We start from the raw sequence: 14,858 nt of genomic DNA on the forward strand, positions 1-14,858 counted from the left end.
TGATAAAGGGAATGGAACAGCTCCCCTATGAGGAAAGACTAAAGAGGTTAGGACTATTCAGCTTGGAGAAGAGGCGGCTGAGGGGGGATATGATAGAGGTGTTTAAAATCATGAAAGGTCTAGAATGGGTAAATGTGAATCGATTTACTCTTTCAGATAATAGGACTAGGGGGGCACTCCATGAAGTTAGCATATGGCACATTTAAAACTAATCAGAGAAAGTTCTTTTTCATTTAACGCACAATTAAACTCTGGAATTTGTTGCCAGGTGATGTGGTTAGTGCAATTAGTGTAGAAAAGGATTGGAGAAGTTCTTGGAGAAGTTCATTACCTGCTATTATTAGAAAATAGCCACTGCTATTACTAGCATGGGATAGACTTTGTTTTGCGGTACTTGCCAGGTTCTTATGGCCTGGGCTGGGTACTGTTGGAAACAGGATGCTGGGCTTGATGGTCTGACCCAGTATGGCATGTTCTTATGATCTTAGGCTCCCAAGAAAGAATAAGCAGGAGAGGCATCAGTTACAATGTCTCAGCAAAATCACCCTAGTTGGCTGCCAGCTCCCACAAAACAGGGAAAAAAACCACCCAGACAGGAAAAGCCAGAGAGAAGATCCAGGACTGAGAGGAAGCACCCAGTTCAGAGATCAATGAAAGGGAAGAGGACAGAGAGGCAGAAGAACTATGCCTAGGGATATCTTTATCCTAAAGTTAAGTCACCCCTAAGATTATCTTTCTCTACCTCTCATCTCTTCAGTAGTATCTTGTAAGAAAAGGGCCAAGGGTGCTTGCTTAGAGTCTATAGTACTGTTGTGGGGGGTTAGTTAGAGTTGCTATATTTATTATTGAACAAGGAGCTCTGTCTTCTGAATGCTGACATTTATTTGTATGAAGCTTAACTGAACTAAGCAGAAATTACCAATAAATGAGAAATGTGAGAGTGGTTAACAGTACCTGGTAGCTAGGAGCTGTGTGAAAACGTTTAGAGTGTCATTAAAGCCTAGGAAGTAAAATCAGTAGATGTTTAGATACCTTGCAGCTATCATCACTGTTTCTGTAAAACTTAAAAGCACTGCAAAGTCCTGTTCTTTTAACTGGAATTAATTAGTAGCTGATCAAAGGTCAACAGGTGTGACAGGAAAAAGTGTAGCACTGTAAACTTTAAGTAAATGGAGATGTTACATCTGAAAGAGAATCACTGAGATTAAGATAGCCTTGGAAGTGAAATTGATAACCTTGAGATATCGTACCCCAACTGTGAGCTCTACTAGGGAACTTTGTAAAAGGGTTCTTGGTACTAAATAATTAAAGCTGTTGAGAATTATTTATTTATTTATTTATTACAATTACAATTAAGGCTAAGGAGCTGGCCTGGGGAGTCTGGCTATTACCAACAATCATTCCAATGATTGTTTTAATTCGCTCAGGTAACTCACAAAGGAAGGGTGGAAGAAGTGTTTAAACCTAAGCGTCTGGGCAAATACTTGTTGAAAAGACGTGGAGCAGCATGAATGGAATGGTATACTGATATGTACGTCTAAGAGAAATCTTTTTGAGGACGTACAGGTAAAAGCTATCTATTGAGTGTCTTTTGAAGATTATAAATATAAAAAAATTTCTTTGATGAAAATTTATTGAAAATCATGTTAATTTGATTTTATTAAACTTTATAGATGAGATCCTTTCAGAAATATGTGATGAGCATGAACAGATGAACAGTAGGAGATTCGTTTATTTATCTCCTGAGGAAGCCTGTGGGCGAAACATGTTGAGAGAATAAGAAAGAATAAAAGAAGAATTAAAGAATCTGTTTTCTAAATGAGTGATAATTTATGATAAATGGGATTTTCTCTGCTTATTTAATAAATTGTATTTCATATTCATAATATATTGTAAGAAAGGAAGTTTTGGCATGTAACTCAATCTGAGAGGATTGGGACAGTTTTTATGAAGATAGTAGAAGAATGTAAGAGTATGTATGATGTATGAATGGAGGGAGAATTTTTAGATGCATATTTTTGTGGGTAATATGTTAAATATTTAAAGATTGTTGTAATATTTTTTCTATGCAATAAAGAATAAGAAAATATATGTCACTTTGTATGGTTTTGAGTTGATAGTTGTGTGATATATAATTTAAGTAGCCAAAATAATTATACCATTGTGGGGGGGGGCATTGACCCCGAAACGAAACTTACCAGAAACGCCAAAAACCCTGACTAGGGACACTATGGGAAGGCACAGAGAGGGATCCAGCAATGGATTGAAGGAAAAACCGCAAGAGCAAAGGTTTTCCACAAGGCAAAAAACAGCCAACATGAGCTCAATCATACCTCGAGGCTTACAGCTCCATGCAAAAAAAATAAATAAATAAAAAGAGACTGAAGAGGGACCTCGCTGGGATGTATGGTATAGGGCATGCTCGATGTGCCTAATAAAAGTTCTAGAAACTTTGATATAAGTTTTCCGCATCGGGGCTCCATCTGATAATGTTATCCATATGTGAGGACTACCATCTTGCTTGTCCTAATGTTTTTCCACCATTGTAAGCACCAAAATCTGATCACTCTCAACCATAATGTCCAGAAAACTCAGAAAATCATATTTCCACATGAAGCAATCAGTTATGTGCTTGGAATAGACAACATCATTGTTTTCTGGATTTAAAATAAAGTAACTATCAATCTCTCTGTGCCAGTGTTTCCCAACCAGTTAGCAAACCTGTTCAGGTGTGCCACAGAAAAGTCAACATTGCCTGATGCTCAAGCCCAGACCAGTGCTCAAGTCATTCACTCAGCACTTTGACAGCCACCACTGGTGTCTCTTGTTTCTGCAAACATGCAGGAGCTCTGAACACATGCATATTCACGTATTGCTCTCCTTGCCAGCTACTGCACAATGCCAGAGTGTGAGATTAATGGGAAGCATTATATATATCACCAAGTCCAAAAGTGGTGAAGAGTCAGGATTAAGGGAGGGTCGACAATGTGCCAGGGTTAGACAGCCAAGAGTGGCAGGAGTAGGAATGATGTATAAGTGTTCTGGATGTGAGTGGTTGACGTGGAAGTGGTTATTAGGAGATGAGTGAAGTGTGTGTGAGTGTGCATTGGGAAGACCCACTCCCATTTTCCACCCTCTCTCCCCTGCCCTGTGAGCATGCAGATGTGTGCACTCTCTCTCTCTCTTCCCCACTGCACTCCCCATTTCCCCTATCCGCCCCATGTGTGTGTAAGTATGTGTGTAGGAGAGATGTGTGTGTGTTTTATGGAAAGGTGAGTGAGGGGGTGTGTGTTGGAGGATGAACTCTTTCCCCCATGCAATCTCCAGAGACTCCCCCCCTTCCCCATGCGGTTTTTTTTAAATAACTGTTTAATAGTTTTCTTGACACACAAAAGTATTAACATTATGCTTTCATTTATATAAACATAGAACAGGCATACAAAGTAGGTCACAGATAGAAAAGATCTTCACAAGGTACATATATAGCTCCAAATCGAAGTGATAAATAATAAAACCTTTTGACTTTGTCAACACTAGCCCAACAAAGAAAGAGGAGCGGCAGCTCAGGCAACAGAACGGCTGGTGGAGGTATCCCAGGCCCCACTACAGAAAAGAAACAAACCAAAAAAAGCAAAGAGAGGCACAACTGCAGAAGAGCTGGTGAGGTTTCCCAGGCCTCACCAACGCAAGATAAAGTGCAGATGCGTCGTGGCAATGGAAAATCTGTGGTGCAGGAAAATCATCTCAGAACCCAAGTTTGAGAGGAGAGAGGGAGAGAGTAAGGAGGAGTAGGGGGGCTGAGGGAGGGGAGCAGTGAGAGGCAGGGCAGCTGGAGGAGAGGGACAGTGGCAGAGTAGGGGAGGGTGGCAGAAAGAAGGGGAGGGGTTCTGCAGGAAGGAGAATGCAAGTTCTGCCTCCACAACACATACACCACAACCACCTCCTCCCTCTCCAACCACAACTATCACCACCTCCTCCCCACCACAACCACCATCATCTCCACCACCTCCCCCCCCCCCACATCCCATCTTCCATGCCTACTGCAACTCCTTTGCCTCCCCCTACTCACACCAGCCTTTTCCCCCCCCCCCCCCACAACCTCCACTTCTCCCCTCTCCCACACCAACATCCACACTCCCTCCCAAACTCAACCTTATACACCAACTCTACACACACAAATACACATTGGTGAGTTGAAGGAGAGCATTTTTCCCCACTCTACTCATCCCATACCATTCCCTCCCCTACACACAACCCCAACCTCAACCTCACAACACATACAGTCCTGCCCACCAAGAGGAGAATGTGCAAGGGAGGAAGAAGGAATGTGCAAGGGAGAAGTGCACAGGTTCTGCCCATACCCCAAGTCATTCACCTACAAACCTTGACCCCATCATAACCAGTCACCCTCAGTCATTCCAGACAGCCCCCAAATCACATACACTTCCAATCACCCTCAGACACCCCACTAGTCACTCTCTGATCCTCCCCCACACAGGTGTAGACACCCCCAGCCACCTTCAATTATTCCCTGACACACACATGCAAGTTACTCTCATCAACTCCATAACACATACACTCAACCTTCCCCTCACCACACACACATGAGATGGGGGGGGGGGGGAGGGAGAGTGTGAAGTGGAGAGTACACACACATGTATACCATTGTAACTCATCTCTAATACCACTCTCACCAACCCCATAATACTCTCTACCTGAAGAGAGAGAGAGAGGGACAGTGAAACAGTTTTCCCTATTTATGAAAATCCAACTCTCTCAGAGAGTACTTTTTCATCAGCATTTAAGGATTGGAGAGATAAAAGGCTTAGCTTTTATAGCTCAACTTTGGGATGACATTGGGTTCCTCACTTTTCAGGCTTGCCTTATTGGGTCAGACCAAGGAGTTCCACATTTCTCCTGAATCACTTGCTTTATTTACAATTAAGACATGTTTTGGGGGGCCAGTTTGACCTGACCAAACCTTTAAGAGGTTTGAATGGTTTGGAGGACTTTTTAAGTGTCCCAGGTGCATCTGCTAAAGATTTAGCAGTTGTGTACTTGGGGATTCTCACTGATAAATATAGTAAGGCCATGACACAACCTATTATTGATGCTTAGAATGAAGACCTAGGTCTTGAGTTAGTCTCAAAGAATTGGAAAATTATCTGGAACTTTGTTAATTATATTCCAAATTGTGCTAAGACTGGAGCTCATGATTAAGTTGTTACACAGAACTTAACCTAAGTTTTACTCAAAATGTTATCCTGGATCCTTGCTGAATAGCGACCTAAAGATATTGGCGAAAGTCCTGGCTGATAGACTTGCACTCTTGATGCCCCAATTAATTACAGAACAACAGGTGGGGTTTGTTAAAGGCCGCTCTGCTACAGGGCATGTTGTTCAGTTGCTATCCGCAATGAGATTAAGCCAATATCATGATATACCTGCGCTAGCTATTGGCTTCGACAGTGAGAAGGCCTTCGATAGAGTTGCATGGCAGTATGTTTTCTGTCCTAGCACGTTATGGTGTGTCGGGGGAATTTGTACAGTATTTAGAACTTTTGTATCACTGCCCACAATCCTGTATCATGACTAATGGTGCGTTGTCAGACCCCGTCGACATTAGACAAGGGGTACGCCAGGGCTGCCCTCTGTCCCCCCTCCTGTACATCTTAACTATTGACCCTCTATTACGTAAAATACTGTCTCACCCTAACATTCATGGATTTGTTAAAAACGGCCAGACTTTTAGGGTGGCGGCTTTCGCTGATGACGTTATGGTGTACCTGACCAATCCCCAGATTTCCCTGCCGCATCTCCTACAAGTTCAGGAACAGTTTGGCATATTTGCTGGTCTCAAAATCAATAGGGACAAATCGGAAGTACTGGATGTTGGGGGGGCGTTACGCTTGAGCTGGATGGGACAGTTCCCGTTAAAGTGGGCGCCTGGGGCCCTTAAGTATTTGGGTATTATTATCCCTACTGATTTGGACTCTATTTATCACTTAAACATCCACCCAAAACTGCAGTCTACGATTGATACTTTCAACAAATGGAAAACATTACCTTTATCATTAAAGGGCAGAATGTGTCTCTATCAAATGGTGATTGTGCCAAAATGGCTATATACCCTTCAAATGTTACCGATTCGCCTTTCCACACCAGATTTAATCAGATTGGAACGTGCTCTTATTACATTCTTTTGGGGGGGGGGGAAAGAGCTCGCATACCACTAAGAGTGCTTTATCTTCCCCAACGGAAAGGAGGAATGGGATGTCCTAATTTAAGACAATATAATTTAGCCTGTAATTTGCGATATGTCCGGGATTGGATTTTTGGCTCTTCTTACTACCTCCCCAACACAGTTCTGCGGTCATGGTACGAAGTGTCGTCTTTAAACTTTTTAATCCATGCAAAAGCACAGGAGGTTTCACCTCATCTCAAAACCCACCTTTTAATAAGCACATGTAGGTCCACGTGGACGGCCCTTTGTAAAATGACCTCTCAAACTCTAGGAATTACACCATTTTTAATTATCTACAATAATGGGTACTTCCTTCCTGGTATTGGAGACACCCCCTTCCGACGTTGGAACCAGGAAGGCTTAAAATTTCTCTTCCAGCTGTCAGATCCCCTTACTGGGATTTTATATAGCTTTGCAGATCTCCAACGGCAATTCCCTATCCCGCGTACAGATTTTTATGCCTTCTTGCAAATTCGGCACTTTATGCAATCCTGTAAGGCACACTGGAACAATACTGCTACCACCGCGGCCTTACAAGAAATTCTTAACACCGGGCCGCATAGACGGCCCAAGATCTCTAGTTTCTATAAATTTCTGGTTCCACCGCAGAGAGACTGTTATTTACAATCTCTTTATCAGAAATGGTCGGTCTGGAGTGAGTTCACCCTCGAGTATGATGTCTTTTTGCAATGTTTTGTCTCCATCGCGGACATATCCATCAATGAAGACATACGGGAGACCCAATATAAGTTTTTATGGCAGGGCTATATTACCCCTATTCAGGCTTTTAAGTCCAAACTCTGTGACTCCCCTATGTGCAAAAAATGTGATGTTCTCCCAGGAACATACTTTCACGTTTTTTGGTCATGCCCAGCGGTTCAAACTTTTTGACTGGAGATTCAGTCTTTCTGCACGCGCATTTGGCACTGCCCGTTACCTTTGACACCTGACCTTTGGTTATTTGGGATTCTGGGAAGAGCTGTTCTTTCCGGACCCCGCCGAAAACCATTGCACGCCTTCTTGATCAAGGTGGCCCTTATTGGGAAAAAAACGATACTTATTAACTGGCTAGAGAGCTCTGCCCCATCGTGGGATACCTGGTTTAAAATGCTCCTCAGACTCTGTACTCACGAACTGTATGCTTACAATCATCAATACTCTGCTAAACAGGCAGACACTGAGCGAATTTGGACACCTTTTCAGAATTATTTACAACCAAAAACTGGGTAGTTCTCAATGCCTGGCTATCGGGCTCCAGGTACGTGGGATTAGTAATGTTTCGGAACTAACACCCATGGGGAGGGGGGGAGGGGGGGAATCGGAGGGGACGACGACTGGAGGATGGAATTGGGTGATGGTAAGGGGTGAGGGAATAATTGTAGGATAATGTGTTATCAACAGTATTTAGCGGTTACCTATGAATACCAGAGTTGTAAATCCTGGTACATAGCATATGGATGTCACTTGATGTACTGATTACCTTTTGTCTCATACTGTATTGTCTGTTAAGTTAACTTACGATGCTGTTGGAAGTTATGGTTATGTATGTTAAACAAAACCCAATAAACAGAATTCACAAAAAAAAAAAAAAAAAAAGTTATCCTGGAACCAATATTGATTTCTGAAGAGGTTGCAAAGAGATAGGCACCCAAATTCACCTGAGGTGGCACTGCCCTGAAGTGTGCCACTTTTGGTCACAAGTTGCACAAGAAGTCATTGACATCCTAAGTATTCTCATGTATGTGACCTCGGAGTTAGGCCTCTTCTTGGTTCCATTAAAACAGAGTATTGGCTGGGCAGTTTTTATTACCTGTTAGGTTCACAATCGCAGCCTAGAAATCTAGTCTGAGCACTGAATACTGGCACGCTCAAGTACGAGATGTAGCTGATATAGAGAAGTTAAGGTATGATATTAAAGGTGAAAATTCTAAATGTACCACTATTTGGGTTTCCCTATTTTACACATTATGGTTTAGTTCAGATGCTTATCAGATGGCACTGCAAGTATCTCTCTGTTCAATACAGTTCAATTCAACTTATAAGTTCTTTACTTATTCTTGCTATGAACTTGTTCCCTGTACGAGATAAAATATAATAAGGAAAAACACTGAAATCTATGCAATCCTTAAATATGTAGATTACCACTATGTCAAAGTGGTAGAAAATAAGTATAATGGTGTGTGATCCTTTCTTGTGATAACAAATAAAATGTGCTGTACTGTATAGATAATTAAAACTAGGACCTGGGTCATGCTGACCTGTTAACTAGTCATGATCTAAGACATCTAAAGATGTGATGTTGAAGCAAAATGCAGAAGCAAAATTGTTATTGGTCAATCTGAAATATTTTTGCTAAACTATGATATTGTAGAAATAAAGAGTATATAAGCCTGATTGTATATATTGGATTTTAGAAGCATATGCTGAGTGTGCGCTTCTCATATAATATGACATTAATAAATGTGGTTACCTTGTACTGCTTAAGACTTGTCTGTTTTTATTGTGGAGCAAGTTAAGAGGGAAGAACTTTATTCTCCACGGTGCGACCTAGGAAACTCCTCCAACCTTTTCTGTACTGGCATTGCTGCTGCAATGAGGACATTGGCACTACTCTCTCACTGCCTTTAGTCCCCCTCCCCCCTGCACAGACATGAATCAATGATTACCCGGAGTCCCTAACATTTTTTATTATATAGAGATACATATACAAGCGTGTGTGTGGGTGCGCATATCTCCCCACTTGCTTAAAACTATTTCTGTTGGATTGCTACCACAGCTTTCTTCCTAGATAGCTATGTCTGTCAATTTCAAAACCACTGGAATGCTACTCCATTGTCAAGGCAGAATTTACCTTTCAATTATCCCTAGGCATGGGGGCCTCTTTGAACATGCAGTGCAATCAGTGGACAGCTCCTCTTTCATCTTGGACTCATCTCTGTTTTAAATTTACATGGCGCCCTTTGGACAGAAGACATTCCTAGACAAGCACCTACTCTGCCTAATGGGTCCACATGTGCATCCATTTCTCCCTTTGTTTTAAAATTTGAAAGAGACTATTGGGCTTTCAATATTTCCCTAGCCTTTCTTTGGGTCATGTGAATCTTATCAGTGTCCACAATGCCTGCTCCGCAGAGGCTGGTGTACCATACAATATTTGTATTAATGCAGATGTGCCTTGGACTTGTAAACACTACTCTGTGCTTTATAAGCAAAACTTATTAATATCCTGTGCATGTGCTACAATTATTTTTTTTTATTTTGCTGTGACTGCTATTCAAGTATTACATTTGCAGTTCCTTTTCAACCTTTACTCAAAGTTTCAACTCCCTATGGTCTAATTAAGTATCTTACACCCAACTTATTATGGTATATGTGCTGCAGTAAGTGCTATTGTGCCTAACTGAAGGACAAATTAATGTACATCTTTTATGGGTCATTTCTAGGAAGCATGTAGTTTCAAAATTACAAAATCATGTCGAACTATATAAACAGAAAAGAATAATGTTCAAACTAACTCATCCAGAAGGGCAGCTGTGTTAGTCTATAACAGCAAAAACAACAAGAGGCTGGTAGCATAGACTAACAAATTGAGTCATAAGCTTTTGATGACAAGAGTCCACTTGAAAACTGATGTCGCTAAAATCTATCTATAAAGGGACACCAGCCTCTATGCCATTTTTGCAGTGATTAATGCTATATAGAATGCAATGCATAGAAAAAAGTGTAAAAGCTAAAAAGGCCAGTATGGAGCATTAAAAACACATCTAATTAAACAGAGAAAGATAAGGCAACACAGATGCCACAATGTAGCCAAAATAGAAGTTATAAAAAAAAATATATATATATTTCTGTCACCTTTACATGGATTCAAGCACTCAATAAGATCAAAAACCCTAGTTATAAAACTTACAGATGCAGTTACAGCCATAGAATTACCAACACATTAAACCAGTTTATACAATGTTTTTCCAAACCCGTTTCATGTGTGCCAGACCAAAAAGGTTAAGTAGGCAGAAACCCCCCCCCCCCCCCAAACACTAAAGAGATCCCACCCCTTCATACAATCCCCAGCCAATTAATTAACTTTGTTGAATTTATAATCTGCATGCTGCAAAACACTCTAAGCAAGGGACAACAAATTAAAGTAAAATTGTAAACTTACAAAACAAATTATAAAAAATACAAAGATAAATCAGACAAAATATAACAAAAATACAATAAAACAAATAACACATTAAACCCAATAAAAACTAACTTCAGGTTTAGCAAACTTACTGCCTTGATTCACTAAGTCTTTTCTCCCATTCTGTGTCTATGAGAAAATATCTTGATGAATCAGGCCCTTAGATGTGAAGCTAAATAAAGAGTGAACAACCCCATTTAATACAACAGGCTGTAAAAATAACCAGAGAAAAATCATATTTCTTCAAAACCTATATTTAAAAAAATTGTTTTCAAGAATTTGCACAAACTCAAGTAATCCTGGGTACCACTTTGAAGGAAGACTGTTCCAAAGTCTTGGGCCAATGCATAGAAAAGCACAATCAGGTGTACGCTACAGTCGGGCTTCTTTCAGTGAAAGAATTGTCAAAAGGGTATTTGGGAAAGAGCATAACCTAAGATCTGAACAATATATACTGCTTTTTAAATAATTTGCTCATTTACCATGAATTAAAATTTTTTTTTACAGTGAATTCACTGATTAACAGGTAACTAAATGCTATTGTTTCAAAACAGGGACTCTAAACTACATATCCATGATAACACGGGCAGCCGTATTCTGAATAAATATCTTTTTGAAACCAATAAATAGGTTGTTATAACAATTTAAGTAGGTTAAAATAAAAGCCCAGTTTAAGGGGACAGCCTTCACTTTGTCAGAAATAGTCTAGCTTGTTTAATCAAATGAAAATACATGAAGAAAATACTATAAACTGAATCTGTGGGATCAAAGGAAGTTTGTCATCCATTAAGACCCCTAGATCCTTAACCTGATTTTGACCAGAAGTGCTAATTGTTAATTCCAAATCCAGGACGACGGCCTGGCCCTAAAATCCTACCAGATCCTCTAGTGCAGCGCTTCTCAACCGGTGTGTCGCCAAGCAGCAGCAGGTGTGTTGCGTGCTACCGGTCTTCTGCTGCTCTTCCCCCCTTATTCCTTCACCGAGCGAGAGGCAGGCTATCTTCCATTGCCGCTGTTGCCGAAGCTGCATGTTCAAGCCCGGTTGGGAACAGCAGCAGTGTTAGTGGAGGCTGGCAACTGAGGCTGGCCTTTTCTTCTTCCCGCACCTGCCCCCCCCCACCCTGGCCCGGAACAGGAAGTGATGTGCAGTGGGGTGCGCGGGAAGAAGAAAGAGCCATGCTGCATGAAAAAGTAGCGGCGGCAGTAGCGTGGGCCCAGAGCAAAATCAGGAGCAGCCAGAAATCGGCACAGGAGACAACAGAATTAGCCTCCCGTGGCTGATGGGATTCTTCTTTCTTGGCCTGCTGCAGCTACCATTTGTGCTCGGAGGGGGGAGGGGGGCAGGAAATGAGAGAGAGCCAGCCAGCCTGTCTGTAAGTGAGAGAATGATGTGTGATTGAGATTGTGCATGTGTAACTGTGACTGAGAGCATCTATGTAAAGTGTGTGTGAGAGAGAGCATGTGTGTGATTGAGAGAAACTGGTCAGAGAGGTAATGTGTGTATATAGGAGAGACAATGGAAGTGACTGGTCAGGGAGATGACTGGAGTGTGTGTGAGAGAGAGAAAGTGATTGCGGGAATGAGAATCCTGTGCATGTGAGAGCTAGCATAGGAGTGAGAAAAATGGGTGCGTGAGAGACAGCATGGGAGTGAGAAGCCTGTATATGTAAGACAGAGCATGGGAGTGCAAAGCCTGTGTGTGTGCATGAGAGAGAGAGACTGTTCGGGGAAGGTGACGTGTGCATGGGCGTGTGTGTGTGTGTGTGTGTGTGTGTAAGAGAAAGATTGGTTGGGAAATGATTGGTGTGTGAAAGAAACTGGTCATGGGGGTGTAACTGGTATGTGTGTGTGTGAGACACAGAGAGATTGGTCATGGACACTAAGGAAGAGGACCATGAGTACAGCGCTTCAGCCACTGCTGCTTCTGGTGTGTGCTACTGCCGGCATGGAAGAGGAGTAGGAGAGCTGCTGGAGGGGGTTAGTAAAGGTGGCTTTTAAAGTTTATTTTTCTTGATTGACTGCCATTTTAATTACTGAATATTATGTGATGTGTCTGCTGTTTTGAAATATTTTATTGGTGTTTGGAGAATTTTAAATCATTTTTATGAGTTTTTAATTTCTGGATATTATTCTGTTCATAGTTGCTGTGAAACATTTATTCTGCTTATTAGTATAGTTATACAATTATTTCTGTTTTAGGATCTATAGCTGCTTGCTAGTTCTGTTTTCCTAATAGGAGGTATATTGGTGTTTAGGACTTGATTTAATATTTGTAGTGTTGCCTTTCCATAGGTAGGGTTGTTACTGTTTGAGTGCATTCCATAATACAAGGGTAACTGTGCACGGATTAGTTTGTGCACATTACTGCAGATCCTGGGAGTATGTTAGGTCGGTTCTGTGTATGTGACCGAGGTGAGGTATTTTACTGTATCAGTCTTATTTGTTGTATTTTCTAAAGTAGGGCTATTGAGCCTGGTAGTTGGAGTTTGTGCTGCTGTTACTGAGATGACACTAGAACCAGAATATATTTTTTGTAAGGTGAGTTGTACGGGGAATGTCATAATTCTGCTTTACATCCATAATTGTGGGTCAGGGGGATTCCTGTGGATGCAAACTGTACTTCTATATTTAGCCCTATGATTGTCATGTGTTCAATGTGTCACGCAAGTGAGAACCATCTGTCAGGTGTGTCCCGACAGAAAAAAGGTTGAGAACCACTGCTCTAGTGAATATGAAAATTGAACTATAACAAATTCAGAGACAAAGGGATCTATTGGAAGAATACAAACAAGCAAATTCAAATGTTTTACATAAAATCTTGCCTGGCCATAAATCTGTTTTAGAAAAAATGATAGTAAAGTATATTTAACAATTGTCAGATAAGGAATGGTGCAGAACAAGGACTACCTCTTCCAAGGATTGCAAGGCATGCCCTGGGGTCGCGAGAAGTGAGTCAAAATCTTTCAATAAGCACTCTGAAGTGCATTAGGGCATACAGAAAAAGATGAGATTTAAAAAAATTATTTTGCTGTTAAAATATTTTCATCTCAGCTTGTAGATTTGTATTACTGTTTGAGTGTCAGCTGAAATCTCAGTGAGGCTATAAAATATTTCGTTGCCATCAGATGGAGATAAACTGCTCTGCCAGTTAGTTGTGACCTCAGGATGTGTTCCCTAGGGGCATAGATGGATTTCAGCGTATTGATACATAATGCTATCTGTAATGTATTAATGCTTATTTTCTAAAATGATCCACAGGTGTTTTCAATAGATATAAACTCTCTAGGAAAGCAAAACTGTCACGAGTAAACCTAGAGTTACTTACCAAACTGGCTGAGAACAGATGATTGCGTGTTGGTGGGTTTGATGTCCCAGGAGGTGGTGGTGCTTGCGTTGCTGCTGCTTTGTTGAGTATTCTGTATCGTTAACTGGCCCAAACCTGGAGATTTCAGCTGCTCAAGGATCTGTGAACCCGCAGAGTTGGTCATTTTCAAGGACCCAAGATCACCAAAGCCAGAGCCAAGAACAGAAGACTAAGAAATAACAGAACACATTGCATTATTAGAACAAAAGAAGAGAAAGAATACTATTTGTCTGTATTTAAGTTACAATAAAAAATGCAGTCAAATCGTTGCACTCACAGACAACATAGCAGGAAAACAGTACTGCTAATCAAGCACCATCTAAACTCAAGGCACAGAAATTTGAGAAACGTGAAAGTGCCAGCAACTCCATATTATATCTAACAAGAATTTATTTAAAGAACATAATCCAAAGTTTAAGTTCCAGCATAGCACTCTTATTCAGGAATAGAACTAATAAATCTCCATTCACATAAAATATGTATTCATTCAGCTTGGAGAAGAGACGGCTGAGGGGGGATATGATAGAGGTCTTTAAGATCATGAGAGGTCTTGAACGAGTAGATATGAATCGTTTATTTACACTTTTGGATAATAGAAGGACTAGGGGGCATTCCATGAAGTTAGCAATTAGCACATTTAAGACTAATTGGAGAAAATTCTTTTTCACTCAACGCACAATTAAGCTCTGGAATTTGTTGGGTTAGTGTAGCTGGGTTCAAAAAAGGATTGGATAAGTTCTTGGAGGAGAAGTCCATTAACTGCTATTAATCAAGTTTACTTAGGGAATAGCCATTGCTATTAATTGCATCAGTAGCATGGGATGATCTTGGTGTTTGGGTAATTGCCAGGCTCTTGTGGCCTGGTTTGGCCTCTGTTAGAAACAGGATGCTGGGCTTGATGGACCCTTGGTCTGACCCAGCATGGCAATTTCTTATGTTCTTATTTATATTTATTAGATATCAAACTTCCTAAAACTGAATGACTTCCAAAATCAAATATACAATAGTTAAAAATCATTAAAAATCAACACATAGTCAACCCACATAGATTTCAGCAATAGACAGAC

The 14,858-nt window shown here is 40.9% G+C and overlaps 1 protein-coding gene and 1 non-coding gene across 2 annotated transcripts in view; both read right to left on the reverse strand.

The window, feature by feature from the left end:
• UBAP2 (ubiquitin associated protein 2) overlaps nucleotides 1-14,858 on the reverse strand; it is a 597,209-nt gene that overhangs the window by 234,562 nt on the left and 347,789 nt on the right. The window contains 1 exon segment of the mRNA XM_029581175.1: nucleotides 13,753-13,960. Within this exon segment, the coding sequence (XP_029437035.1) occupies nucleotides 13,753-13,960 (208 nt within the window).
• On the reverse strand, nucleotides 2,581-2,663 carry LOC115082818. The gene has a single exon (XR_003854307.1). It is a non-coding gene; the product is annotated as a small nucleolar RNA SNORD121A (small nucleolar RNA).

This window comes from Rhinatrema bivittatum, chromosome 1 (assembly GCF_901001135.1).
Source record: "Rhinatrema bivittatum chromosome 1, aRhiBiv1.1, whole genome shotgun sequence".
In the NCBI taxonomy this organism is placed as follows: domain Eukaryota; kingdom Metazoa; phylum Chordata; class Amphibia; order Gymnophiona; family Rhinatrematidae; genus Rhinatrema; species Rhinatrema bivittatum.